This window comes from Pseudophryne corroboree, chromosome 7, assembly GCF_028390025.1.
Source record: "Pseudophryne corroboree isolate aPseCor3 chromosome 7, aPseCor3.hap2, whole genome shotgun sequence".
Classification (NCBI taxonomy): domain Eukaryota; kingdom Metazoa; phylum Chordata; class Amphibia; order Anura; family Myobatrachidae; genus Pseudophryne; species Pseudophryne corroboree.
The window spans coordinates 4,301,342-4,328,669 of record NC_086450.1 but is presented as its reverse complement, the minus strand read 5'-3'; the positions used below and the strand labels follow the sequence as shown (position 1 = coordinate 4,328,669).

General features: G+C 46.0%; 1 protein-coding gene and 1 non-coding gene across 36 annotated transcripts in view; both read left to right on the top strand.

Moving 5' to 3' along the window:
- The window catches only part of ABI2 (abl interactor 2), a 247,883-nt gene that overhangs the window by 200,088 nt on the left and 20,467 nt on the right, over window positions 1–27,328 (top strand). For 19 of the 35 annotated variants that reach the window (XM_063932626.1, XM_063932624.1, XM_063932625.1 and 16 more), the window contains one exon: window positions 4,290–4,394. The exons of the other annotated variants lie outside the window; for them this stretch is intronic. In XM_063932626.1, coding sequence (XP_063788696.1) covers window positions 4,290–4,394 — 105 coding nt within the window. The remainder of the gene's footprint in view (window positions 1–4,289; window positions 4,395–27,328) is intronic. 35 annotated transcript variants of the gene reach the window in all.
- LOC134946883 (U5 spliceosomal RNA) lies at window positions 25,221–25,336 on the top strand. Its single transcript, XR_010182458.1, has one exon. It is a non-coding gene; the product is annotated as a U5 spliceosomal RNA (small nuclear RNA).

Below are 27,328 nucleotides of genomic sequence, written 5' to 3'. Positions count from 1 at the left end.
TTACCTTAGAAGGGTGAAGTGTTGTTTGGGGATGGGCTCGGGGACCTGGTTTCCACAGCTACCGCGGGTAAATCTACCTTTTTACCTTTTGTTCCCCAACAGCAAAAGAAAACTCCACAGTATCAGATGCAGTCCTTTCGTCGCATAAGTCCAGAAGAGGTCGGGGCTCCTCCTTCCTTGCCAGAGGTAAGGGTAGAGGAAAGAGAACGCCTGCTTCGGCTAGTTCCCAGGAGCAGAAGTCCTCCCCGGCTTCTACAAAATCCACCGCATGATGCTGGGGCTCCACTGAGGGAGTCCGCACCAGTGGGGGCACGTCTTCGACTTTTCAGCCAGATCTGGGTTCTTTCAGACATGGATCCTTGGGCGATGGAAATTGTTTACCAAGGCTACAAGCTGGAATTCGAAGAGGTACCCCCTCGCCGATTTTTCAAGTCGGCCTTGCCAGCTTCACCCCTGGAGAGGGAAGTAGTGTTAGCTGCAATTCAAAAGCTGTGTCAACAGCAAGTGATTGTCAAGGTTCCCCTGGTCCAACAGGGAAAAGGGTACTATTCAACCCTGTTCGTGGTCCCGAAGCCGGATGGTTCGGTCAGACCCATTTTAAATCTAAAATCCCTAAACCTGTACTTGAAAAAGTTCAAATTCAAGATGGAATCGCTCCGAGCTGTAATATCCAGCCTGGAAGGGAGGGATTTTATGGTGTCACTAGACATAAAGGATGCATACCTTCATGTCCCCATATATCCCCCTCATCAGGAGTACCTGAGATTCGCTATACAGGACTGTCATTACCAGTTTCAGAAGTTGCCGTTTGGGCTTTCCACGGCCCCGAGGATTTTCACCAAGGTGATGGCGGAGATGATGGTGCTCCTGCGCAGGCAGGGAGTCACAATTATCCCATACTTGGACGATCTCCTGATAAAGGCGAGATCGAGAGATCAATTGCTGAAGAGCGTGTCGCTCTCCCTGAGAGTGCTGCAACAGCACGGTTGGATTCTCAATCTGCCAAAGTCACAATTGGTTCCAACGACTCGGCTATCATTCCTAGGCATTATTCTGGACACGGAACAAAAGAGGGTTTTTCTCCCATTGGAAAAAGCCCAGGACCTCCAGAACATGGTCAGAGACCTGCTAAAACCAAAAAGAGTGTGTGTTCATCAATGCACTCGAGTTCTGGGAAAAATGGTGACAGCCTACGAGGCCATCCCCTTCGGCAGGTTCCATGCGAGGACATTTCAGTGGGACCTTCTGGACAAGTGGTCCGGGTCCCATCTACAAATGCATCGGAGAATAAGCCTGTCCCCCAGGGCCAGGGTATCTCTCCTGTGGTGGCTGCAGAGTGCTCACCTTCTAGAGGGTCGCAGGTTCGGCATTCAAGACTGGGTTCTGGTGACCACGGACGCGAGCCTCCGAGGATGGGGAGCAGTCGCACAAGGAAGACATTTTCAAGGACTATGGTCAAGCCAGGAGGCTTGTCTACACATCAACATACTGGAATTGAGGGCCATATACAACGGCCTACGACAAGCGGAGAATCTTCTTCGCGACCTACCGGTTCTGATTCAATCAGACAACGTCACAGCCGTGGCTCATGTAAACCGCCAAGGCGGGACAAGGAGCAGAGTGGCGATGGCGGAAGCCACCAGGATTCTTCGCTGGGCGGAAAATCACGTAAGCGCTCTGTCAGCTGTCTTCATTCCGGGAGTGGACAACTGGGAAGCAGACTTCCTCAGCAGACACGATCTCCATCCAGGAGAGTGGGGACTTCATCAAGAAGTTTTTGCAGAGATAACAAGTCTTTGGGGAATTCCTCAAATAGACATGATGGCGTCACGCCTCAACAAGAAGCTTCGGAGGTATTGTGCCAGGTCACGGGACCATCAGGTAGTAGCGGTGGACGCCCTGGTGACACCATGGGTATTTCAGTCGGTCTATGTTTTCCCTCCTCTTCCTCTCATCTCAAAAATATTGAGAATCATAAGATGAAAAAGAGTGCAGACAATACTCATTGTTCCAGATTGGCCTCGAAGGGCCTGATACTCAGATCTTCAGGAAATGCTCACAGAAGATCCGTGGCCTCTTCCTCTCAGGGAAGACCTGTTACAGCAGGGGCCCTGCGTGTTCCAAGACTTGCCGCGGTTACGTTTGACGGCATGGCGGTTGAACACCGAAACCTAGCTGTGAAAGGTATTCAGGAGGAAGTCATCCCTACTCTGATAAAGGCTAGGAAGGAGGTGACGGCAAAACATTATCACCGTATCTGGAGGAAGTATGTATCTTGGTGTGAAGCCAAGAATGCTCCTACGGAAGTTTTCCATCTGCGCCGTTTTCTCCACTTTCTACAGACAGGAGTGGATATGGGCCTGAAGTCAGGCTCCATTAAGGTACAGATTTCGGCCCTATCTATATTCTTCCAGAAGGAATTGGCTTCTCTCCCAGAAGTCCAGACGTTTGTGAATCCAGCACATCCAGCCCACCTTTGTGCCCCCAGTGGCACCGTGGGACCTTAACGTGGTGTTAAGTTTCCTAAAATCTCACTGGTTTGAACCTCTTCAAACGGTTGAATTAAAAGTTCTCACGTGGAAGGTGGTCATGTTATTGGCCTTGGCATCTACAAGGCGGGTGTCTGAATTGGCGTCCTTGTCCCACAAGAGCCCCTATTTGATTTTCCATGTGGATAGAGCAGTGTTGAGGACTCGTCCTCAATTTTTGCCCAAGGTGGTTTCTTTGTTTCATATGAACCAACCTATTGTGGTGCCTGTGGCTACGGGGATCTTGGAGGACTCCAAGTCCCTGGATGTAGTCAGGGCCTTAAAAATTTATGTAGCCAGGACGGCTAGGGTTAGGAAAACAGAGGCTCTGTTTGTCCTGTATGCGGCCAACAAAGTTGGCGCTCCTGCTTCTAAGCAGACTATTGCTTGCTGGATCTGTAACACGATTCAGCAGGCTCATTCTACGTCTGGATTGCCGTTACCAAATTCGGTAAAGGCCCATTCCACTAGGAAGGTGGGCTCTTCTTGGGCGGCTGCCCGAGGCGTCTCGGCATTACAGCTTTGCCGAGCAGCTACTTGGTCGGGGTTCAAACACTTTTGCAAAATTCTACAAGTTTGATACCCTGGCTGATGAGGGCCTTGCGTTTGCTCAGTCGGTGCTGCAGAGTCTTCCGCACTCTCCCGCCCGGTTTGGAGCTTTGGTATAAACCCCATGGTCCTTACGGGGTCCCCAGCATCCTCTAGGACGTAAGAGAAAATAAGATTTTAAACCTACCGGTAAATCTTTTTCTCCTAGTCCGTAGAGGATGCTGGGCGCCCGTCCCAGTGCGGACTAAATGTGCAAGACTTGTATATAGTTGTTGCTTACATAAGGGTTATGTTACAGTTGGAATCGGTTTTTGACTGATACTGTTTTTTGTTCATACTGTTAACTGGTTATGTATATTCCAGGTTATACGGTGTGAATGGTGTAGCTGGTATGAATCTTGCCCTTAGATTAACAAAATCCTTTCCTCATGTTGTCCATCTCCTCTGGGCACAGTTTCTCTAACTGAGGTCTGGAGGAGGGGCATAGAGGGAGGAGCCAGTGCACACCCATACCAAAAGTTCTTTATAGTGCCCATGTCTCCTGCGGAGCCCGTCTATACCCCATGGTCCTTACGGAGTCCCCAGCATCCTCTACGGACTAGGAGAAAAAGATTTACCGGTAGGTTTAAAATCTTATTTTAGCTTGTTTGTTTTTTTTATTCCCTCCTCCCTCCCACGTTGATTTAATTTGGTTTATAAAGTGCAAGCTCTTTAGTAGGAGGACCATGAGCTGATGTTCATGCATTGTGTAATGCATGTAATGCTTGCCTAGCGGCTAGGGGGCGCACACTGCGCATAGACACTAGTCTGAAAGTCTGACCCCATCCAGCCAGGTTATGTGCTCACATTGCTGTAGACGTTGGTAATACATGTTCCTGTGGACTTGATTCACTGATGTGCCAGATCAGGCCCTCGTGTCTGAATTTCCGTTATTAGCAGCACGGCCGGGTTGCTGGCGCCTTTCAGTCTCCTGAAAGCTGGTAAGTCGAATCCTCCAGACTCACACACACGTCACTTCAGTGAATCAATCTCCGATTGATAAATAGCTCTGTACACTTTTAACAATTCCCTTTTTCTTGTTTTCCTTCATTTTAGGGCATCCATCTTCCACATTCTACATTTTCTGTCTGGCTCTAAGTCTTGCTGTGCATTTGTTCACCCCTCTCTAGACCTCTGCATCCTCTAATCTTGCTCTACCTTTCTGGCTCACAGATAGACCTCCGGTTCTGTTCTGTGGGATGCTTGTCAGACTGGTAAACAAAAGGGACATGAAGCAGCCAGCAATTGCAAGAAATGTGAGGGTGAGAAAAGTGCTAGGTCAGTACCAGTCCTACCCCGTGTCCTCTGCACACTTCTCTGTAAATGCTTTTTCTTCTGATCAACACGTAACTAAAGGAACAAAACAGCAATAAGATCATATCTCCAAATGTGAGAAAGCCGAGCGTAAGGTGCGGGAATGACACGGATAGTATGATGACATGCATAATGTTGATAATGACAGAATGGCGACAGTCGGCAAGTTGATCTAGTGTTTTTTTAGAATAATTCAAGCCCAACTATACCCTAACTACAGCCTAGACCTAGCCCAACTGTAGCCTATCCCCGACCATAGCCTAACTCTAACCACAGTCTATACTTAACTCCTACCGTGGCCTAATCCCAGCTGTAGTCTAACCCTAACTACAGCCCAACCATACCCTAACCACAGCCTAGACCTAGCCCAACTGTAGCCTATCCCCGACCATAGCCTAACTCTAACCACAGCCTATACTTAACTCCTACCGTGGCCTAATCCCAGCTGTAGTCTAACCCTAACTACAGCCCAACCATACCCTAACCACAGCCTAGACCTAGCCCAACTGTAGCCTATCCCCAACCATAGCCTAAACCAGACTGCAGCCTAACTCTAACCACAGCCTATACCTAACTCCTGCCGTAGCCTAATCCCAGCTGTAGTCTAACCCTAACCGCAGCCTAACCCCAAGTACAGTCCAACCCTATCCTAGCCCCAGCAACTCTACCCACATCCTAAACCTAACCGCAGCCTAATTCCAACTACAGCCTAAACCTAACCCTAACTGCACCCTAGCTCTAACCGTTGCCTAACCCTTACTGCACCCTAGCTCTAACCGCAGCTTAAACCTTGCCCTAACAGCACCCCAGCTCTAACCGCAGCCTAACCCTAACTACATCCTAGCTCTAACCGCAGCCTAAATCTTGCCCTAACAGCACCCTAGCTCTAACCACAACGTAACCCTAACTGCACCCTAGCTCTAACCACAACGTAACCCTAACTGCACCCTAGCTCTAACCACAGCCTAACCCTAACTGCACCCTAGCTCTAACCACAGCCTAACCCTAACTGCACCCTAGCTCTTACCACAGCCTAAACCTTGCCCTAACTGCACCCTAGCTCTAACCGCAGCCTAAACCTTAGCTCTAACCACAGCCTAACCCTAACTACACCCTAGCTCTAACCACCAGCCTAACTCTAAGTGCAGCCTAAATCTAACCCTGCCCCACACAAGTAATAGTAATGGGAGACATGCTGGAAATAGGGAGTGTAAGAGAAGTGGGATCCAGTCTGTTTTCTGAGTGATTTACCCAAACCTTAGTATTAGTGGTGCCACAGTGTTACCACCAACCAACATGTAATTTGTCCTCCAGTATGTGAGCGTCTGTGCCACCAGTCAGAGGGTTGGGGAATCAGCGTGTGGTACAGCACATTCTAATGTGTAATAGTAATATGTGCTACTGTAGCGAGAGTAAGGGATCCCTTCTCGTGCCTCAGTTGGGGGGGATGGCATTACTATACGACTCGTTGCGTAGATTAGTAAATGAGAGGGAACGCTGTAGATGAGTATGTCCCCTTCAGAGCCACCATGAAAGGCAAGTGAGATTTATCCCTGGAGGAAATGAGACGTATTGGTGGTGATCCGGAACCACCTTTGTACCTCCACACACCACCTATAAGAGGGGGCGTCTTATAATGGAACAGCTGCAGAATAGATATAATTGGCCGGGTTCACGCTTGCTGCTCATAGCATACTATTTTATGAATTTACTTGATTTTTTTATATATAATGCCAGATATCTCCAGGGAGACCTTTGAGGTTTATTTATTAAATGGGAGATTTGCTAACTGAAGATCGTCATCAGTTTGGCCCCACGATATAAAGCAGCATTTTCTAAAACGGCATTACTGTCTGTGGACGGCCATGCCCACGGCGGCGCTGTAATCCTGCCGCGCAACTGACGGACTCCGTCGTTTTATAAAGCTGCCATTTAGTATGTAAACTCCTTGGAGTGGACTTTCTCCCACGTTTCTATGTCAGGGGGTAGACTAACAAAGATTTCTAAAGACTATTACAACCAATAAGATTCTAACTACCATTTCTGGAAAATAATAGACAGAATCTGATTGTTTAATATGGGCAACACCTTCGTCTACCAGGCCTAAAGCATTGCACCTCCTGCTGCTCATTCATCCTGTGTATCACCAGCCTGTTCCTGCTTCTGCCCAGTTCACCTTGTGTGTCTCATATCCCATCACTCCTGTCCAGCACCATCATTTGTTCCTCTCCTCGTCCTCGCTGTACTGTCCACTGTGCTTGCCCATCCTAATCTCCCACACCTGCCACCCTTTCACCACCTGCTTCCTTTACGAAGGTCTTCCTATCATACTTACCCCCTCACTAGATACTTTCATCTCACAATATGTCTTACACTTTGTATCATTTCCCACAGTACATGTTCCCCCTTACCCACCCTCCCACTCAGAGCACAGTAAGCCCCTCACCCACATCTCTTCCAGCCACATCTTTCCTGCTTTACATAGGACATCTCTCCTGACCCTGGCCCCAGCCTTATTGCCACATTCTGCTCCTATTCAGCCTATACTAATGTACGTTTGATCCTCCCAGCCTTGTCCATATCTCTCCACTTCCCCCTCGCTCCTTCACCTGCGCTCTCCCCCATAATGCCAGATATGTCTGCAGAACGCTAGCCTCCATTTACAATCTCTTTGTCTCCATCCCCCTAGATCTCCTTTCCATCGCCTAATCCTTCTGACTGTCCTCCTCCAAATAGCTTTCACTTATGGGGGTCCCTCCTCCCATGACCCCAGCAATGGAGACCATGCGATAGTGTGAGCATCCTAATCTCTCCATGCTGCACTTTTTGTTATTCCCCAATCTGGCTTCTCACCTTCTTCCCTCCCTCATTCTGTGCGATCTCTGTATCGCTGTTGGGAAACCTATAGGACAACACTTCTCTACCTTTCTTCCTTTGTCTTCTCACACTTGTCTTCTTCTCAAGCCCACCGTAATGGTCCTTCCTTTGATCTAGTCTTCTCCCACCTCTGTGTTTTCCCGACCACAACCTCCTTTCCTTCAGTCACTCTCCGTCTTCCACCAACACTGACGCCCTTTTTTCCTCGCTGGAACCCCTCTACTCTCCTATAACCTCTGTTATGCCCCAGTCATGTAACCTGTATAACCAGACACTCACCTGACGCAGCTGTCGCTACTCACAGCCTCTGGCGATTGAAGCCGCAGCTATGGCACTCAAAGCCATGCCGTCACACGCCGATGGGCGAAATCTCTCTCTAACATGGACATCTTATCTCTACCCTCTCGGGTTAGACATATATCAGTCTGGCATTTCCTTCCTCAATAGAGAATTGAACATCGCTAGATGAATATATGGACTGCGGTCAAGATGCCGGCTGTTGGGATCCCGGCTGTCGAAATACGAATGCTGGGATCCCGACGCCCATCAGAATACCGACGTCGGAACTCAGACTGGGCGTCGGAACTCAGAATGGGCCAGGAGACAGACGCCGGAATCCCAACAGTAAGTATACCCATGATCTTAGGTTTAAGGATGGGGGCAGGAGTTTAGGTTTAGGCACCAGTCAGATGGGTTAGGGTTAGGCACCCCTGGGGGGGTTATGGTTAGGCTGCTGGGAGGGAGGGTTAGGATTAGGCAGCGGGGACGGGGAGATTAGGCACCTATGCAGCGGGGTTAGGGTTAGGCACCCCTGGGGGGGGTTATGGTTAGGCTGCTGGGAGGGAGGGTTAGGTTAGGCAGCGGGGACGGGGAGATTAGGATTAGGCACCTATGCAGCGGGGTTAGGGTTAGGCACCCCTGGGGGGGGTTATGGTTAGGCTGCTGGGAGGGAGGGTTAGGTTAGGCAGCGGGGACGGGGAGATTAGGATTAGGCACCTATGCAGCGGGGTTAGGGTTAGGCACCCCTGGGGGGGGTTATGGTTAGGCTGCTGGGAGGGAGGGTTAGGTTTAGGCAGCGGGGACAGGGGGTTAGGGTTAGGCACCCATGCAGCGGGGTTAGGGTTAGGCACCCCTGGGGGGGGGTTATGGTTAGGCTGCTTTGAGGGAGGGTTTGGTTAGGCAGCGGGGACAGGGAGATTAGGATTAGGCACCTATGCAGCGGGGTTAGGGTTAGGCACCCCCGGGGGCGGGGGGGATTTATGTTTAGGCTGCTGGGAGGGAGGGTTAGGTTTAGGCAGAGGGGACAGGGGGTTAGGATTAGGCACCTATGCAGCGGGGTTAGGGTTAGGCACCCCTGGGGGGGGGGTTATGGTTAGGCTGCTGGGAGGGAGGGTTAGGTTTAGGCAGCGGGGACAGGGGGTTAGGATTAGGCACCTATGCAGCGGGGTTAGGGTTAGGCACCCCTGGGGGGGGTTATGGTTAGGATGCTGGGAGGGAGGGTTAGGTTAGGCAGTGGGGACGGGGAGATTAGGATTAGGCACCTATGCAGCGGGGTTAGGGTTAGGCACCCCGGGGGGGGGGGGGGGGGGGGGTTTAATGTTAGGCTGTTGGGAGGGAGGGTTAGGTTAGGCAGCGGGGACAGGGGGTTAGGGTTAGGCACCCATGCAACGGGGTTAGGGTTAGGCACCCCTGGGGGGGGGGGGGGGGGGGTTTATGGTTAGGCTGCTTTGAGGGAGGGTTAGGTTAGGCAGCGGGGACAGGGAGATTAGGATTAGGCACCTATGCAGCGGGGTTAGGGTTAGGCACCCCCGGGGGCGGGGGGGGATTTATGTTTAGGCTGCTGGGAGGGAGGGTTAGGTTTAGGCAGCGGGGACAGGGGGTTAGGATTAGGCACCTATGCAGCGGGGTTAGGGTTAGGCACCCCTGGGGGGGGGGTTATGTTTAGGCTGCTGGGAGGGAGGGTTAGGTTTAGGCAGCGGGGACAGGGGGTTAGGATTAGGCACCTATGCAGCGGGGTTAGGGTTAGGCACCCCTGGGGGGGGTTATGGTTAGGATGCTGGGAGGGAGGGTTAGGTTAGGCAGTGGGGACGGGGAGATTAGGATTAGGCACCTATGCAGCGGGGTTAGGGTTAGGCACCCCGGGGGGGGGGGGTTAATGTTAGGCTGTTGGGAGGGAGGGTTAGGTTAGGCAGCGGGGACAGGGGGTTAGGGTTAGGCACCCATGCAACGGGGTTAGGGTTAGGCACCCCTGGGGGGGGGGGGGGGTTTATGGTTAGGCTGCTTTGAGGGAGGGTTAGGTTAGGCAGCGGGGACGGGGAGATTAGGATTGGGAACCTATGCAGTGGGGTTAGGGTTAGGCACCCCCGGGGGCGGGGGGGATTTATGTTTAGGCTGCTGGGAGGGTTAGGTTTAGGCAGCGGGGACAGGGGGTTAGGATTAGGCATCTATGCAGCGGGGTTAGGGTTAGGCAGCCCTGGGGGGGGTTATGGTTAGGCTGCTGGGAGGGAGGGTTAGGTTAGGTAGCGGGGACAGGGGGTTAGGGTTAGGCACCCATGCAACGGGGTTAGGGTTAGGCACCCCTGGGGGGGGGGGGGGGTTATGGTTAGGCTGCTGGGAGGGAGGGTTAGGTTTAGGCAGCGGGGACGGGGAGATTAGGATTAGGCACCTATGCAGCGGGGTTAGGGTTAGGCTGCTGGGAGGGAGGGTTAGGTTTAGGCAGCGGGGATAGATGTTAGGATTAGGCACCTATGCAGCGGGGTTAGGCACTAAGGGGGGAGGTTAGGGTTAGGCTGCGGGAGGGGAGGGTTAGGGGGGTGGGGAGAGGGGAGAACATCCCTTACTCACCCCTCTCGGTCTCTTCATCAGTGTGATCCCAGCATCTGTATTATGACTGCCGGGATCCCATGCGCTCAGATCTCATACGGATTCCCATTATATACAATATTATTAGCCCAATACATTATTAAATCATATATTAAAAATGCAATAAAAAAAACAAAAACATTATTACATAGAAAGTTTCTAGAAACGGCTTTGTATTAAAATGGAACAGTTTACCTGTAAATATGTTGCAACGGGTCAGTATAGAGAGTCAATAAAAAATGCAAGTGTCGGACCCCTCCTGGATTCAGACAGCCCATAAGATAATTGGTTATTTATAGTCCCGGAAATAATACCCAGTGGTGGTGGTGTATGATGTTACCAGCCTGAGAAGATACCCCAAGTGTCTGTCACCTTTGCAGCGATTGTTCAATGGATGGTGAGAGTTGATGAAGCTGGAGGGCTGGTCAGGATGGAGGATCCAAAAGGGTCCATAGTATATCCAGAGGGCCCTATAGGGTACCGTCTTGACTTGTTTTGTTGTGGAAGTGCTTGTGAGGAAGTAGATGCATCCTTGTGAGGAAGTAGAGGCATCCTTGTGAGGAAGTGGATGCATCCTTGTGAGGAAGTGGATGCATCCTTGTGAGGAAGTGGATGCATCCTTGTGAGGAAGTAGATGCATCCTTGTGAGGAAGTGGATGCATCCTTGTGAGGAAGTGGATGCATCCTTGTGAGGAAGTGGATGCATCCTTGTGAGGAAGTGGATGCATCCTTGTGAGGAAGTGGATGCATCCTTGTGAGGAAGTAGATGCATCCTTGTGAGGAAGTGGATGCATCCTTGTGAGGAAGTAGATGCATCCTTGTGAGGAAGTGGATGCATCCTTGTGAGGAAGTGGATGCATCCTTGTGAGGAAGTGGATGCATCCTTGTGAGGAAGTGGATGCATCCTTGTGAGGAAGTGGATGCATCCTTGTGAGGAAGTGGATGCATCCTTGTGAGGAAGTGGATGCATCCTTGTGAGGAAGTGGATGCATCCTTGTGAGGAAGTGGATGCATCCTTGTGAGGAAGTGGATGCATCCTTGTGAGGAAGTGGATGCATCCTTGTGAGGAAGTAGAGGCATCCTTGTGAGGAAGTAGAGGCATCCTTGTGAGGAAGTGGATGCATCCTTGTGAGGAAGTGGATGCATCCTTGTGAGGAAGTGGATGCATCCTTGTGAGGAAGTGGATGCATCCTTGTGAGGAAGTGGATGCATCCTTGTGAGGAAGTGGATGCATCCTTGTGAGGAAGTGGATGCATCCTTGTGAGGAAGTGGATGCATCCTTGTGAGGAAGTGGATGCATCCTTGTGAGGAAGTGGATGCATCCTTGTGAGGAAGCAGTGCCTCTGAGGAAGGTGGAAGCATTCTAAAGATGTTTTGGGCACCTTCCACAATAGGACCCTCTGGATATCTTTTGGACCCTTTTGCATTGTCCGTCCGGACAGCATTTCAGCTCCAGCTTCATCAAATCTCACCGTCCGTTGTGTAATCGCTGCAAATGCTCTTTGCTTAAAGACGGACACTTGGGGTATCTTCTCAGGCTGGTGACCTCACACACCACCGCTGGGTATTATTCCCGGGACTATAAATCACCTATTAGTTTGTGGACTGTCCTAATCCATGTCCTATCTATTATCTAAACACTTTTTACTTTTCAACATATCTTTATACTGACCCCAGGCAACATATTTGCAGCTAATAAATTGATACATTTGTATATCAAGCCGTGTCGAGAATCTTTCTGTGTAATAATGTTTTGTATTATTATTTCTTATACAGTATATGATGATGATATATTGGGTTAATAATATTGCATGTATATTCATCTAGCCATGTTCAATTTTCTGTTCTGGTTTTCTTAGAGGCTGACACTAGGTGCTTTATACAGTGTCATTTTGGTCTATTTGCTTTCTGTTGTTCATTACGTGGTATATCCACCCTGACCTCCGAGATCCTTTACCCCCGTCCTCTGCCCGCCCTCTTCTCCCCTTACCATTTGTCCATGAAGTTAGGCTCCTCCTTGTCTGGTTTTTCTTACTGACCATTTTTTCTAGAAACCTTTGGTGAATTTCCTCTTATAGCGTTTTCCTTCTGAATTTGCCAGATTGCCAATTTTTTACCAGTTTGATTTTTCCTGTTAAAAATCTAAAAAAAAAAAATCACTGTTTTGAATTCCTCTGAAATGATTGCAGACGGGGACCCTATTCCACCCACCCCCGTTATGATAATATACTGCGTGTCTGCAGCTCCTAGCTCGTACAAAGTCTACGTTTTATAAACGGCTATTCTAATGTGCTATTATAATACTGATGTGTGTGTGTACAGCTCTTGTATAGAAGAGGAAAAAAAAGGAATTGATACTTTGTTGCTGGTGTTAGAATCAATGTTCCAGATGTGGACTTATTCAGGGATATTAACACACACACTCTCGCTGTCTCTCTCTCGCGCTCGCTCTCTCTCTCGCGCTCGCTCTCTCTCTCGCGCACGCTCTCTCTCTCTCGCGCACGCTCTCTCTCTCAGAGTCTCATATGGGGTCTTTATCTGGTCTAAATAATAAAGAAACAATAACAAAGCTCCTTCTGTGATTGGTTCAAATACGTTAGATGGGCTGGGCCTACCAAGTTATTGGTTACCTTGGCCTGCATCTGGTAATTTAGCTGCTTGTATACGCTTACACACTAGTGGTCGCATTGGAGCCGTTGCTGGCTGTCACATGGCTGCCGTCACCTTCCAGAACCTGTACATATTGCAATCATGTGATGTAAATATTGTCTCTCTCCAGTTAGATTTTTCTTTAAGTTTCTATATATGCTTGTTTGATTTTAATGCGTTATGTGGATTGCTACATTTTTGAAGATACCATATGGTAATCCTGCGATGTAGATACAGATCACCATATATACCGCTTGCATTGTCTGTTGTGCTCTGATGAAGTTACAGTATATGTAACGAAACGCGTTGGAATTTGGCAGACTGACACTCCTAAGGACAGTTGGGCATCACTTTTACCAGAACATCACTGTGGGTTGTCCTGATGTCAAACCGTATAAGTTGTTTGAATTTCTATTTCCACCATTGGCTCATTGCAATAATCTCTGTGTTTAGCATTATGCAGATTTGGTTGGAGACTTTCTAAAAAAAAAATGTTTTAAAATCTGTACAGATGTGTCCCCATACACATCAGTCGCGCTTAACAGCCCCTCCTGGGGCCCCGGTCCTTGGTGGCTCTGCCGCACGGTGCTTCTTATTTGCACAACTAAAACAACTGGAAATGTCATAGCTACTTCATTAAATGATACTGGTAAATTATATACAGATGTGTGCACTGACTTCTAGCCTCCCTGCACGTTACACAGCCCTTCTAGTGACACCATGCCGTGGCGTGACTTGGTAGCACTGAGCATCTTTTCCTGGGACTTTTCCATAAAAATGCATCTTCGCAAAACAATGTGAATAGGACGCGCAAGCAGCTCTTGCTGATTCAAATATGCAGCATGCCTATATTCCTCTGTGCGACCACACCTGTATCTGCATACAAAATGGTACGCTACAGGGTTTTCCTAGAGGCTTGCACAGCAGTGTGGGTGTGTGACTGGGCTTGCACAGCAGTGTGGGTGTGTGACTGGGCTTGCACAGCAGTGTGGGTGTGTGACTGGGCTTGCACAGCAGTGTGGGTGTGTGACTGGGCTTGCACAGCAGTGAGGGTGTGTGACTGGGCTTGCACAGCAGTGTGGGTGTGTGACTGGGCTTGCACAGCAGTGTGGGTGTGTGACTGGGCTTGCACAGCAGTGTGGATGTGTGACGGGGCTTGCACATCAGTGAGGGTGTGTGTGACGAGTGATAGTCAAATCTATTTCTAATAAATATTTAAAATGCTAGCTCTTATATATACTGCGGATGCCAGGCGCATCTTATTACCATACACAATAAAAGTGCGCTGTACGTCGCAAAGCACTATATCCCTTAAGAGAAAACAATACACGCACACATTGAGTTCCAAAGCTCATTGATGTGTATATTTGATATTAAAAGGATATGTATACAATATATCACAATGTACAGTATATGTATAGTTACATGGTTATAATTTACACAGGAAGCAGTTACTACAAACTAATTCAAATATAGCCACAGCCAGCATACATTTACCATCTCCCTCAATACTCACTACGCTCCCTCTCCTCCATCTTTAGCTTTCCTTCCATGCTCACAGCAGCAGAGTATCGGCAAAAACTCTTCTCGATCAGCACCCAGCAGAAAACCGGAAACTCTTCTGTGTGGGATCAGCTATACACTGTATGTTGGGGGAGTATAGGTTTTCTGTTATTGGTCCAGGGGAGGGAAATTTCTCATTCATTGGTCAGTTCATATGCAAGCAACGTCCAACCTTGATGGTGTGATTACAGGAGATAGCCACTGGTTCCTTTCTGCAAGCATGCTGTCTTCCAGGAAGTTCCTTGTTCTAATAAGAGTGACTTTAGCTTTCATACATTTTAATCATAACTACTCATTGCAATGTGCAATAACCTAATCACAGGCATCAAATGAATCCACGCATTAATCTGGTTACTTTGACACCAAGCACGGCATGTCCATCTTGCTCCGCTCCAATAATACACATACATGAGGTTACTCCATTATATAATTTAAAACCTTATGTCTAGTGCTTGATATGTTCAATTTATGTGCTGTATGAAATGTGTTGGATATATCTTTGCGGCATGTCTGTGTAAATGCGTATGTTACCATATATTGCTGTGCAACTGTGCGTATTTGCAAGCATAGCGACTCATAATGTGTGGGGTTTGTATGTTCTCTCTATGTAATATTTTTTACTTCGACAGTCCACCCTTTGGCAGCAAACAATAACTGCCATAAATTATTAACAGAAGAAAAATATTTCAAACAATAATCGGTGACCTAGACACACGTATGTATGCATTTAGCAAATCAGACACTTGACTATATTTGGGGAAGACAGGGAGGAGGACAAGACATCCTCTATATGCACTCGGCGGTCACAGGACCACTGGTTGGGTGTGGGACAACATTCAACCTATAGAGTATGCTGGGACAGTGCTATGGCCTATGATGTCTGATTTGAACGAACATTTCACACATACATGTACCTACGTCTTTGTACACTGATGTTCGGATTCGATAGAGGTTTTGCTGGGTAGAGGGAGAAAACACAAACAAAACGTGAAAGAGACATATCAAATTTTCATGGTATATATTCCCATCATTTTCTGAACATTGTTTCCATTTCTGGAACGTATGCTAGGTCTATTTCATTATTGAACAAGGGTTATTAGTAGTGTCCTTCCTAGATAACATAAACCTTAGGAGTTCGGGGAGAGCCAATCATAAACCTTTCTTCCACATATATTAATGAGCTCTTTATCTGCTGTGTGTGAATAGCCATTGTCTGATTGTTCCTGATTACCTCACAATTTCCTGATTTCCTGAAATTGGTGAGACTTAAACATACCAGGGATTTATCTATGGTACTGGTGGACCTTAAGACTAGGGGGTCTAGTTATATTATATTCCTTGTCCACCGGTCCCCTCCCCCTTCCGTGTAATTCAAATACCTCAGCTATCTCTAAAAAAATATGGCTCTAATCCTGCATCATTTCGTCTTAGAGGTACCTGTGAGCACATCCAACATTCCGTTTGGTTTAAGACCTTACCCACTAGTAAGTGGTAATCACTCAAGGGATGTCTATCAAATGCTGCCTTATTGCTAGACTGACATTTCTGGATGCACTCATCTTCAATTATGGGGTCACAATAACTACAAAATACAGTATTCCTCAGACAATAGCCTATCGCGTTACCTCCTAACTCCGTAACTACTAGACCTTAGATTTTTACTGGTTTTAACAAAGTGATAGGCTGATCCTGGGATCCTATAAAGAAATCACTCCTTTCTCCAGAACCAGTTCCAGTCCCACACTCATGAAAACCTCACAAAAATAGAATGTCCTGAAAAAAATGTTTGTCAACGGGGAAAAAAGAAAGAACAAAACGAATCTTGCTTATAGCAAATTCATTACTACGACTGGTCTATCTGTAATCCTTTAGTACGCTCAGGTAGTGATCAACAGTGCCACCTCTGTCTTCACGGAATAGACTCTCGGGTGATACTTCTGCGATCTCACTCCATTTACGAGTTCCTTCCGGACTACCGACTTTCCTGCGATGGGAATTCATGGACCCAAGTCTCTCTCTCTGCTACTTTCACTGCGATCATGCTGTCAAGAAAACTTGGTACGGTCCTTCCCACCTGTCTATTAGGCAACCTGAGCGTAAGAACAATCACACAGTCTCTTGGTTCACAATCAAGACAGTTAGTAGTTGGCAGACCAGGAATTAACAGTTTCAAGTTCTTATGTTAAGTTCTCAAATGCTGGCTCATCTCAATAAGTTACTGTACTGTCACCTCATTGGTGTATTTCTGATCATGGTGCGGATTGATCATGACATGAGGTTGTCTTCCAAAACCAAAAAAATTAAACAAAAATTTCAAAGAGGGTGATTCGTTAAGTGGGGATCTGGGAATGGTTTATCCGATGCTACATAGCACTAGTGGCAGTGTCTATGACCACAATAGTCCAGTTTCAAGCTATCACTTTGTTCCTACTTCTAAGGATACCATATCTACACACAAATTTCTGCACAATTTTCTTTGCAGTAAACACAGCAGTATTTCTGGTGGCAGGAAATGCCTCTACCCAGTACATCAGTGCACACCAATACATATTTAAAATTCGTACAGGGTGGTAACTGTACGAAGTCGATTTGTATTACCTGAAAAGGTCCGTCTGTAGGAGGGATATGGGATGGCTCTGTTGGTACTACCTTACCAATATTCTTCCTCAAGCAAGTAAGACAGGTCATTGCTTTCTAGCTTGCCTGAGAAGAGAACCCTGGTGCACGCCAGTAAGCTCTTACCAATTTGCATATACCTTCCTTACCCTAGGTGAGTCCGATCATATGCCGCCTCAGCTAGGCCTGGGAGATACGTACTGGGGCCACTGGCTTACCTTGTCCATCTCTCCAGAGTCCTGAGGACTCCTGACCATACCCCTTCGCCTTCCAGGCCTCCTTTTCCTGTAGGGACCACAAATTTGCATCTAAATTTAACTGTTGTGTGTTTGCAATGTAGAATACCATGAGCATCACTCAAAAAAAAAAGAAAAAAGAAAAAACATCTCTAGAGGGAAAAATAAAAATATCAGGTCTGCGTTCACTAACGGGCTGTCACTTATCTTTGGTCTCGTAGTAAAGGTCTGATTCTGATCTTCCATCCCATCGTGCATATCAGTGTGTATACAAAATTTTCCTTCACCAGTATTCTCATCCTCCACCCTTTGTGCATGACAAGGCACACTGCAGTAATACTGGTGTCATCGTGCTGATGAGACATACCTGGTTCGGGCAGAACTTTGAAGGACCAATACGGCATGTGGTGTATGAACTGTCAAATCATGTACCAGTACTACGTCCTAGGTATTTGACCCTTGTCCTACACAACTGTAGTTTATCTCTTGAGACCTTGTGTCCTGTTTGGAAGAGATGAAACAGAAACTATTTCGTATCTGCCAGGGATTGTATCAGCACCGACCCATTCTCAGGCTGAAAGGAATGTAAACAGTCATTTAGGGCTTGGGTGAAAATACTCAGGCTGTCACTTCAAAACTTTTGACATTTATTAGTACATTTATATAGGTTACATTCATATTTTTTCATATTTTTATTTTAAAAAATTTCTATAGTTTGTATGCTGGCTGTAACCTTTTCTTTACACAAAACGTCGGCGTATGCCACCACAGCGTGTATGATGATGCAGTTTGCGCAAAATAACGCAAATGGTATGTTGCGCCGCGTATCACTGCGGTCCAATCGCACAGCTTATAGATACTTGTTATCTGTATGCCCTACGATCATGGGAGTCGAATTCCACTAGCTGCGCTCCACAGCTGGAGCATAACATCAAATCGCGCTCCTCCACACGTTTTTTCACTACATGCGTCAATCTCAATACGTAAGGTCGCTAGCCTTCGTGCCACCAAGGCTCTGCTAACTCAGTGTCTTCTACGGGATCCCGAATTCCAAGATTCAATACAATCACACCTACTTTTCAACAACCCACACTTTTAGGTTTTCTGTACAGAAAAAAAAGTAATTTACCAGTGATTGATAACATCCCCTTAAAGGTATTACACTTTAAACAAAGTTTTATAGTATTGCGCTTTAAAATCGGATAGTTACCTTTTACAATGTGTTTTACCTTAACAATCAATTTCTATTAGGCGGCCAACTTCCACTTGCGTAAATACGCACTCACGTTTCCCGCCTGTACGTCCACGTGTGTACTCATGCGTCGCTATATACGCGTCCACGTACTATTGTACTATTAGACGTGTATACTTGCGTACGCAAATGTGTATTGCTGCGTACCTTTGAACGCAGCTTGCCACACTGTCTTACCCAATTCTAGCAATACAATAAAAAAAATTAAAAAAAAACCCACTATTTGTATTGTATTGTAGTAGTTAGATAAATGCTTCCACGTTCCCTTTGAGCACCGGAAGTCCCCTGCCGGAAAGCTTCCGCTACGTGCTACCTAAACTTTTAGGCAGGAACGGAGCTTCACTTATGAAATGCAAATATTTAGCGAATTTTCGTTAACAATAACTCCTTTTAACAATTTTAAAACACTTCAATGTAATATGGCTATTGACTATAATTTAAATGCTATGATTCAGATTGGATGACTATCTTGCAGAACACACACTGATATAAATATACACATTTTATATAATTATATATATATGTGTGTGTGTGTGTGTGTGTGTGTGTGTGTGTGTGTGTGTGTATATATATATATATATATATATGTATATATATATATATATATATATATCCGACAAATCATACAAGCAGCAGCACTCGGAGGCTCTTCTTAGTGCAAATACAATGTGAGGATTTATTCCATGTCACTACACATACAGGCCAATGTTTCGGGGCACATTCGCCCCTTTGTCAAGGTGAAGCAAAAGTGAAAATATAAATACAAACAGTACCTTATAGTGCGGAGAAGACCCGCCGGCGGGAAAATGGGTGTCCGGGATTAGACAGTACTCTCCTCCCTGGCACCGTGTGCTGAGTGATGTCATCAGTGTGCCGCAGAGCCGTCCGTCCCAGCGCTGCTGGTAACCTGCGTTGCCCTTGAAACCTTGGTTGTAGCCGCAGCGTGTAATCCCAGCGTCTGCGTATCCATGGCAACCCGGCCCCTGCAGGCACCCGGCTCTGAGACTCCGCTCCTGCATCGCTGCACTGCAAGACATATACAAAGTGCAAAATAAATTTTTATACACAAGTATTGACAACTGACTTATACTGTAAATAGCTATATCAAAAACAACTAACTCTACTAGCATGCTTAAATAAATGAACATTATAAACCTTCAGATCATTATCTACTTGTACTGAACATTACACTTAATAATAACTAATCCGTATTCAGCTACCTATATTTCCTATATGCATATCGGTAATAAATTCCTATTACTATATCAATTAGCTGTACATTACTATTACCGCTGTTCTTTAAAACTATCACCTCTTAAAACACATTCCACTGTATTTTGTAATTGAGGCCCCTAGGCTTCATAGTGTCCAACACATACATCCACTTAGCCTCCATGCGCAATAGCTGTCCATGACGATCGCCCCCTCTCAGTTTCTTGGGGACATGGTCAATGATGGAAAAACATAAGTCCTTCAAACCGTGTCCACTTTCAGCATAGTGTTTGGCCACTGGCTGATCTGTAGGTTTTGCAGAAAGGGCCGCTTTGACAGAAGACTTATGCATTGCAAAGCGCTCCCTGATATTGCGCATTGTCTTGCCTACATACTGAAATTGGCATGGGCAGGTGATTACGTATATTACAAACGTGGTCGTACAAGAAAGGATGTGATCTTAAAAGATTTCCCTGTGGAACAGGATGTAAATGAATTGCCTGTACTCATAAACTTACACGTGTCACATCCCAAGCATTTATAGCAACCTGGAGACTTGGACAGGAATGTAGACGTTGTTACCTTATAGAACCCTGTGATGTCGGCATGCACCACCATATCCTTGATATTTCTACTCCTGGTGTAACACGCCATAGGTTTTCTTTGTCGGAATGTAGGTAAGTTCTTATCTGACGAAACTATGGGCCATAAGGCTTTGAGGGCTCTTGGAACCACCGGACTCGAAACATTGTATTTGGTGACAAACGGTAGGACCTGCGTCCTTTCTTTAGTTTGTTGACTTAGCAGCTGTTCCCTTGGTAACATGGAGACTGCTTGTTTGCACTCCATCAATACATTTCGGTCATATCCTCTATCTGTGAATCGTGTTACTACCTTCGATAACGCTTCCTCTACTTTAGTTGGCTCACTCGTAATTCTGGCTGCTCTAATAAGTTGTGATTTGGGCAAGCCTTTTTTCTGAGCTCTAGGATGATGGCTATTGCATCTCAACAATGTGTTTTTTGTCCGTAGGCTTGTAGTACACTTCAGTTTGTATCTTGTTTTCCTTGATAGACACCAAGACATCCAAGTAATTCAAGGCCTCAATGCTACTCTGCGACGTGACTCTAATTGGTGAGGAACTGTTGTTGATAAATGTTATCAGCTCGTCGAATCGTTCTTGTCCCCCAGCCCATAGGATAAATACATTGTCTATGTACCTGGAGTAGTGTAAAATGTGCCTGGAGGTTTCTTGATTTTCAAAGAACATATACTGTTCTTCCTGCAACATGAACACATTAGCGAACGATGGTGACACATTGCTGCCCATAGCACACCCACTGGTTTGCCGAAAGAACCTTCCATCAAATAAAAAATAGTTCTGTGTGAGCGTTAACTTTAATAGCTTGAGGAAAAGCTCCACATCAAACGAGTTCATCTTCATCTTGATTAAAAATTATTTCATAGCCGACAAACCCTGGGCTTGAGGTATACACGTATACAGACTGCAAATGTCAACAGTGCAGATCATTGTACCTTTAGGAACTTCAGTTACTAAGTTGAGACCGTTTAAAAACATGGTGGTGTCCTTAATAAAACCTCGTTGCTGAACAATTAGTGGCTGAAGAATGCTGTCCAAGAACATGGATATGGGTTGGTAAAGTGCTCCTTGTGCAGAAATGATGGGACTTCCCGGTGGGTGTGACTTATTTTTATGTATTTTTGGTACTGTAAACAGTACTGGCACTACCGGAAATTCCTGTTTCAAAGCTACACATAACTTGTTAGTTATAATGTTGGACTGACACGCCTGGTCCAAAATGCCATCTACCTCCTCTTTGAATCTCCCCATTGGGTCCGATGGTAATTCCTGATACACTGTGGTATCAGAAAGTTGCCTGTATATTTCAGATTTGTAATCCATCAAATTATTAATTACGATCCCGCCCCCCTTATTGGCGGGGCGGATCACTATGTCCTTATAGGAGCCCAGCTGTTTTAGGGCCCTAAATTCTGCTTTGGACAGATTATGGTGGATCTCTGTGGTTGCTGCTGTATATTTTTAGAAACCGACTCGTCCATTAACCAGACAAACTTTTTAATAGACGGATTTTCTTTATCATCCACTAGGGGTCACTGGAGTACTCTTGGGATATGGACGGGCGTAGCCGAACAAAGGCACTGAATATTCAAATTTAGGACCCTCCCCCCCCTCCATATCCCCAAGTACCTCAGTGTACTTTGCCAGTGTTTTTTCGGTGCTCACAGATTTTTATTTTTATTTTAATTTTTACACTTCCCGTCTCAGTTTATGGAAAAACATGGGTCCGGGATGGTGCCGCTGCAAGGCAGCGGATGGCGTGTCGGTCCTCACAAAGAGCACCCTCACAGCCACAGGCGCTATAGGCAAGCGCATGGCGTGTCGGTCCTCACAAAGAGCACCCTCACAGCCACAGGCAGCCACTGTCTCCTGCAAACTGAACGGAGCTTACAGAAAGAAGCTCCGTCACAGCCAGGATAAGACAAAGAGCTGGAAGGATCTACAGCTGCAAGGAGCTTACAGAAGCTCCGTCACAGCCAAGATGAGGCTGAAACGGAGCTTGCAGAGAGAAGAGAAGGCGGCACAAGGTATGAGTGTCAGGGCGGTCAGCTCACGCTGCCGCCCTGCTGTGTGTGAGTGTTATACTGTAGAAATGCCATAGCCGCTGAGCACGCCGCTGAAGGTCTTGCTGAACAGAGCGGCCGCACGTCACTCAGACGTTGGCCGCTCTCACTGCGCTGATGGCCCGGTACGAGAATCTCCGTGCGCTGTACTAAGCAGAGCGGCCGCACGTCACTCAGACGCCGGCCGCTCTCACTGCTCTGAGGGCACGGCACCGCTACACGCCACCGACATTCTCCTGGGCTGAACTAAGCAGAGCGGCCGCACGTCACTCAGACGCCGGCCGCTCTCACTGCTCTGATGCGGCACCGTTACACGCCGCCGACATTCTCCGGGCGCTCAACTAAGCAGAGCGGCCGCACGTCACTCAGACGCCGGCCGCTCTCACTGCTCTGATGGCCCGGCACCGCTACACGCCGCCGAGACGCTCCTCTACTAAAGAGAGCGGCCGCACGTCACTAAAGGACGCAGGCCACTCTTCCAGAGAGACACCGCAGACACAGGGAGACTGTGTACTGCTGTAGGAGCAGCTGCCGGACGGCTCCCCGGCGCTAGATTCAGGCTCTCCTGCTCTCCCTGCTCCCGATCTCCGTACGCTGCAGGTAAGGGATGCAGGGGGGGGGGGGGGGGGAATAATACCCATAGCAGCAGCAAAGGCTGCAGGGGTTCTCAATACACAAGCAGCGCAGCACATTAAACAATGTACACTGTGTACTGTGATGTTTCAGCACGTTTTATATATATATACATATAATGAAGCTTTTGCTGGCGAAACTGTCTATAATATCAGTATGAACTGTGATTATATGTGTAAACACTTTGTATATATATATAATATATATATGAGGCTTTGGCTGGCAATAGGTTATCAGTGGCATAACCTATTGCACGTTTAACCATGTTTTCTGTTATTTTTGGAGATAAATACACTGCAGGCAGTGCTCATATATATTTTACTGTATCCTACACCTGGGCAAAGTAACTGTATAATAGGCTATTAAGCCTATATTAAAACTGCAGCAGGTAACCTGTACTGTGATTTTCTGGGAAAGCATGGCATGACGGCCATTTTAATCATTGCTGGTTTTCCAGTTATAATTCCAGACCATACACCTCTACTCCACAAGGAGGCGCAGGGGTGTTAGTGGGAATTTTTTAGTTCAAGATAATTCTAGAACATTCCTGCCCTACATCTTTAAGCCACCAGAAGGCGCAGGGGTGTTAGTAGGAATTTGGTTCGGGTTTCATGCCCATGTGAACTGCTTTTCACATAAAGACTTTAGTTTCCTAATACATATGCTGTTCAGCAATAACATATATATATAGATATATATGCCATATAATAATGTTATTAAGTCGTGCAAGTGTCTGTCTGTTGCCTATTATGATGTCTGTCTACATAGCGAATAAGGCTCTAGTGCAGACTAAAAATGTTAACATTGGCAATTCAAATTAAAACAGCGGTAATCGGAGTCTCAGAATAACTCCGCCAGCGCTAACAAAAGACAATCTTTCCAAAGTGACAATTTTCCTTTGGGTACCAGAGTGTTTATTTCACTAGTCTTATAATTTAATGCACGATTCTATGTCAAATCTCACACCGATAACTACAAGTGAGAAGGGTACATTAGTCCAGCATTCAGATAGTGCGGGGTTTTGGACAACCATACATAATCGTTTCCAAAAGGACGCGATCCGCCATTGGTATATGCGTTTCTGTCAAACATTATAAAAACCACAGATACATTTGGGTCACTAGAATATATGTATGAAACCATGCCGATCACGGTTAAAAGAAGCTGCAGAGTATATCTGTAAAGCTTTTGCTAACGCCGGTTATTTTCAATGTCGCTAGTTAAGTGCGACAAGGCCAGAGCTTGTTTGCTCCTAAATTGGATATATGTGTAACGACATTTTATCCCTTTACGATATTCTGCCATTAGCGCATACAATATACTTGTAACGGCGTTTTATTCCTTTATAAAAATCACTCACGCCTTGTAACGACAGGACGTTACAGTCAGCAAGCCAGTGGTTTGATGACCTCTTTTACAATTGTGGAAGCGCGTCTTTTCATGTTACCTTTGCGAGGTTTCATGACTTCAACTCATATATGTCTCAGCTATTTACAGCTTAGAGTACAAAACTGCTTCTGGCGAACGGTTTGGCAGGTTGTCATTTAGTCTTTGCTGGTTTATAAACCAGGCAATAGTACGCCAACAGAGTCAAAATTACTTATTCCCGTCTGTTTGAGCAAAATCAAACAGCTCCGTTGCAATATCAATCAGCAAGTCATTTACTACAGTTAGAAAATGGATTTTCTGCAGTTAGTTTTGCTTATTGCAGCCACAAAATTGTATAATTGCATTTGATCTTCACAATGCGTATTTACCCAGTCCGGTTTCTTCATCACAGGTTCTAGCGTTTGCAAATAGCCACAACCATTAACCATTTCATTTCTACCGTTGCTTATCGCTTCCGGTATTTACCAAAGTGATGTTGGAATAATCGCTCATCTCACATAAGAACTATGTATCAACAAAGTTCCTCTATCTTGCGCTACTAAGGTATACTGCGGTAGCAGATTAAGTTTGAAAACAATCACATCTAAGTCTGTCTAAACGATGTCAATTCCTAGGTAAGATTATAAATAAGGTAAATCAAAGACTTTTACCTACTACACCAGCAAGAACAAAAGTACACGCACACTAGCGGTACATTGGTGTATTCACTTATTAAGAATAAAGATGTGTTTTCAACGCAAAGGTTCTAAAACACGACAGATTGCTGTCAATAAATGTCCTAGAACTCTGTGCATTTTACAATGCAATAAATGATTCGTTTTCAGTCTGACCAGGGATAGACTCTGGGTTCTCTTCAGAACGAATAAATCTTTCGCTTTTTACTAAAGATTTCCGTGGAGAGAAACAACCGTGAGTTTCATGTAATTTTGTTTTTTCATGCCTGGCTCACGCTGCCCTTAAGCAGTCAAACGAAGCAACGGCAGTTGCATACACAACAACCAGTGAAAACCAAGAAGCCGCATGGCAATGCGGCAGGTAACTCAAATCTTCAATGGCTCAGAACGCCATTATGTGAAAATATCAAGACATCAATCCGTGAGTGGACATTTGTTAGACAAAAGATCTCACCCGTCAGGGTTTGGATCTTGAAAACTGGACATTAAATCCAGAGGTGTTTCATATGTGAGTCCACAGAAGGCGGTTACCCCAAGTATACATAATGGCATCTCGCCACAATTACAAAAGCTCAGTATGTGTACATCACATTCATGGGGTCATTCAGCATCGTGTATCTGGCTCCACCATTTTCCGCTTCTCTCTTCGTTGCCAAAACGGATCAGAAGACAGTTCGTCACAGTCATACTGGTGGTATCTCATGCGTTTCGGAGAAGTTTGCTTCTCGTATTTTCAAGTAATACTTGCACACGATCTTGGCCCGCTCATAATACGGCCAACCTGTTACATCACGGAACGTTCTTTTACCCATAGTTACCTATGTACCTATTATCTATGTACCGCAGCTGCGGTTGACGGGGTGAGAGTTCAGACCGCTCTCTTAAAAAATAGAGAATTACAGTATCGGTTATACCAACCATGTTACGAAATAGTAAGCCGCTTAAGGCAGCTCATAATTAAAAAAATTTCGTGTGCTTACATAGGTTATAAACCTCGGAAGTTTCCAACATCATACTTCAAGTACCCGTATTCTGTTAAACGGGATGGGATGGAAAACTGCGTTCATCTGCACTAAGAGTGCAGGTATCTGTGTGGTAAACTTATTTTCAAAGCGTTTGCCTCTATTTACGTCTGTAAACATCTTTCTACAAGGTGTCACCAAAGTTCAGACTCTATTTATCCCACCTACAGCGCCAGGCGATTTGAGGTTGGGTTCAGATTTCTTAGTTTTCATATTTTGGAATCCTTTCAACAAATGGGAATTAAGTTTCATATTTTTGAACCCTTACAACAAATGGGTATTAAGTTCTCACTTTGGAAAACATTTTTCTTCTAGCCTTGGCTTCGCCAAGGGTGCTTCGGCAAGGATTTTGTTTTCATATTTGGGTGCCTTGTATTCCAAGCCACCGTATTTGAGTTTTCTCATTACATAGCAGATCTTCCGACGAAATCCGCTTTCGTATTCTTCACATCAATATACCAATAGTGGTTCCTGTGGGGACAGCACATTCTAAAATTCTGAATGTGGTACACGCGTTACGCGTTTATATATGTAGTACGTGATATGAATACGTTGTTTGTTCTATATGATACTGCAAACTGGGGTTAGCCAGTTTCTCAGCAGATTTTATCCGGTTGGATAATAATGACTACAAGTCAGGCTTACTTTAAGGCTAAGTTACAATCGCCTACGTCAGTAATAGCATCCCACAGGTTCTGTGGGAATGTCACACCCAGCGGGTCGTGGAGCGTCTACGACGCGGCTACATAGCCTTTAGTGCACCACGTTTGTGCACGTTTACACGTTATGAATGGTGGCGCCATCAGCATTTAGCTTTGGCTGCCTACTGTTACAAGTATCAAACAGCTCTCCCGCCCACGAGGGAAGCTTTGGTACGTCCCAAGAGTACTCCAGTGACCCCTAGTGGATGATAAAGAAAATAGGATTTTGGTACTTACCAGGTAAATCCTTTTCTTTGAATCCATAGGGGGCACTGGACGCCCACCCAGAGCAGTTTTACCTGGGTTGTTGTAAGCTCAAGGGAGCTTAGTGAACAAATTTAACTTGGATGGTATTAAGCTCGAAGGAGCTTAGGGAAACACATTTTCACCAATTGGCTCAAATTATAAAGTTCTATCGGTTAAGGTGTCAACTGTTTAGTTGACAATAAGGTTACGGATCAACTTTGTGGTTGTCCGTTATGTTATAGGGATTCTCCATTGTCAACCTCTCTATATCCTGTTCGCTCAGTAAAAAACACTGGCAAAGT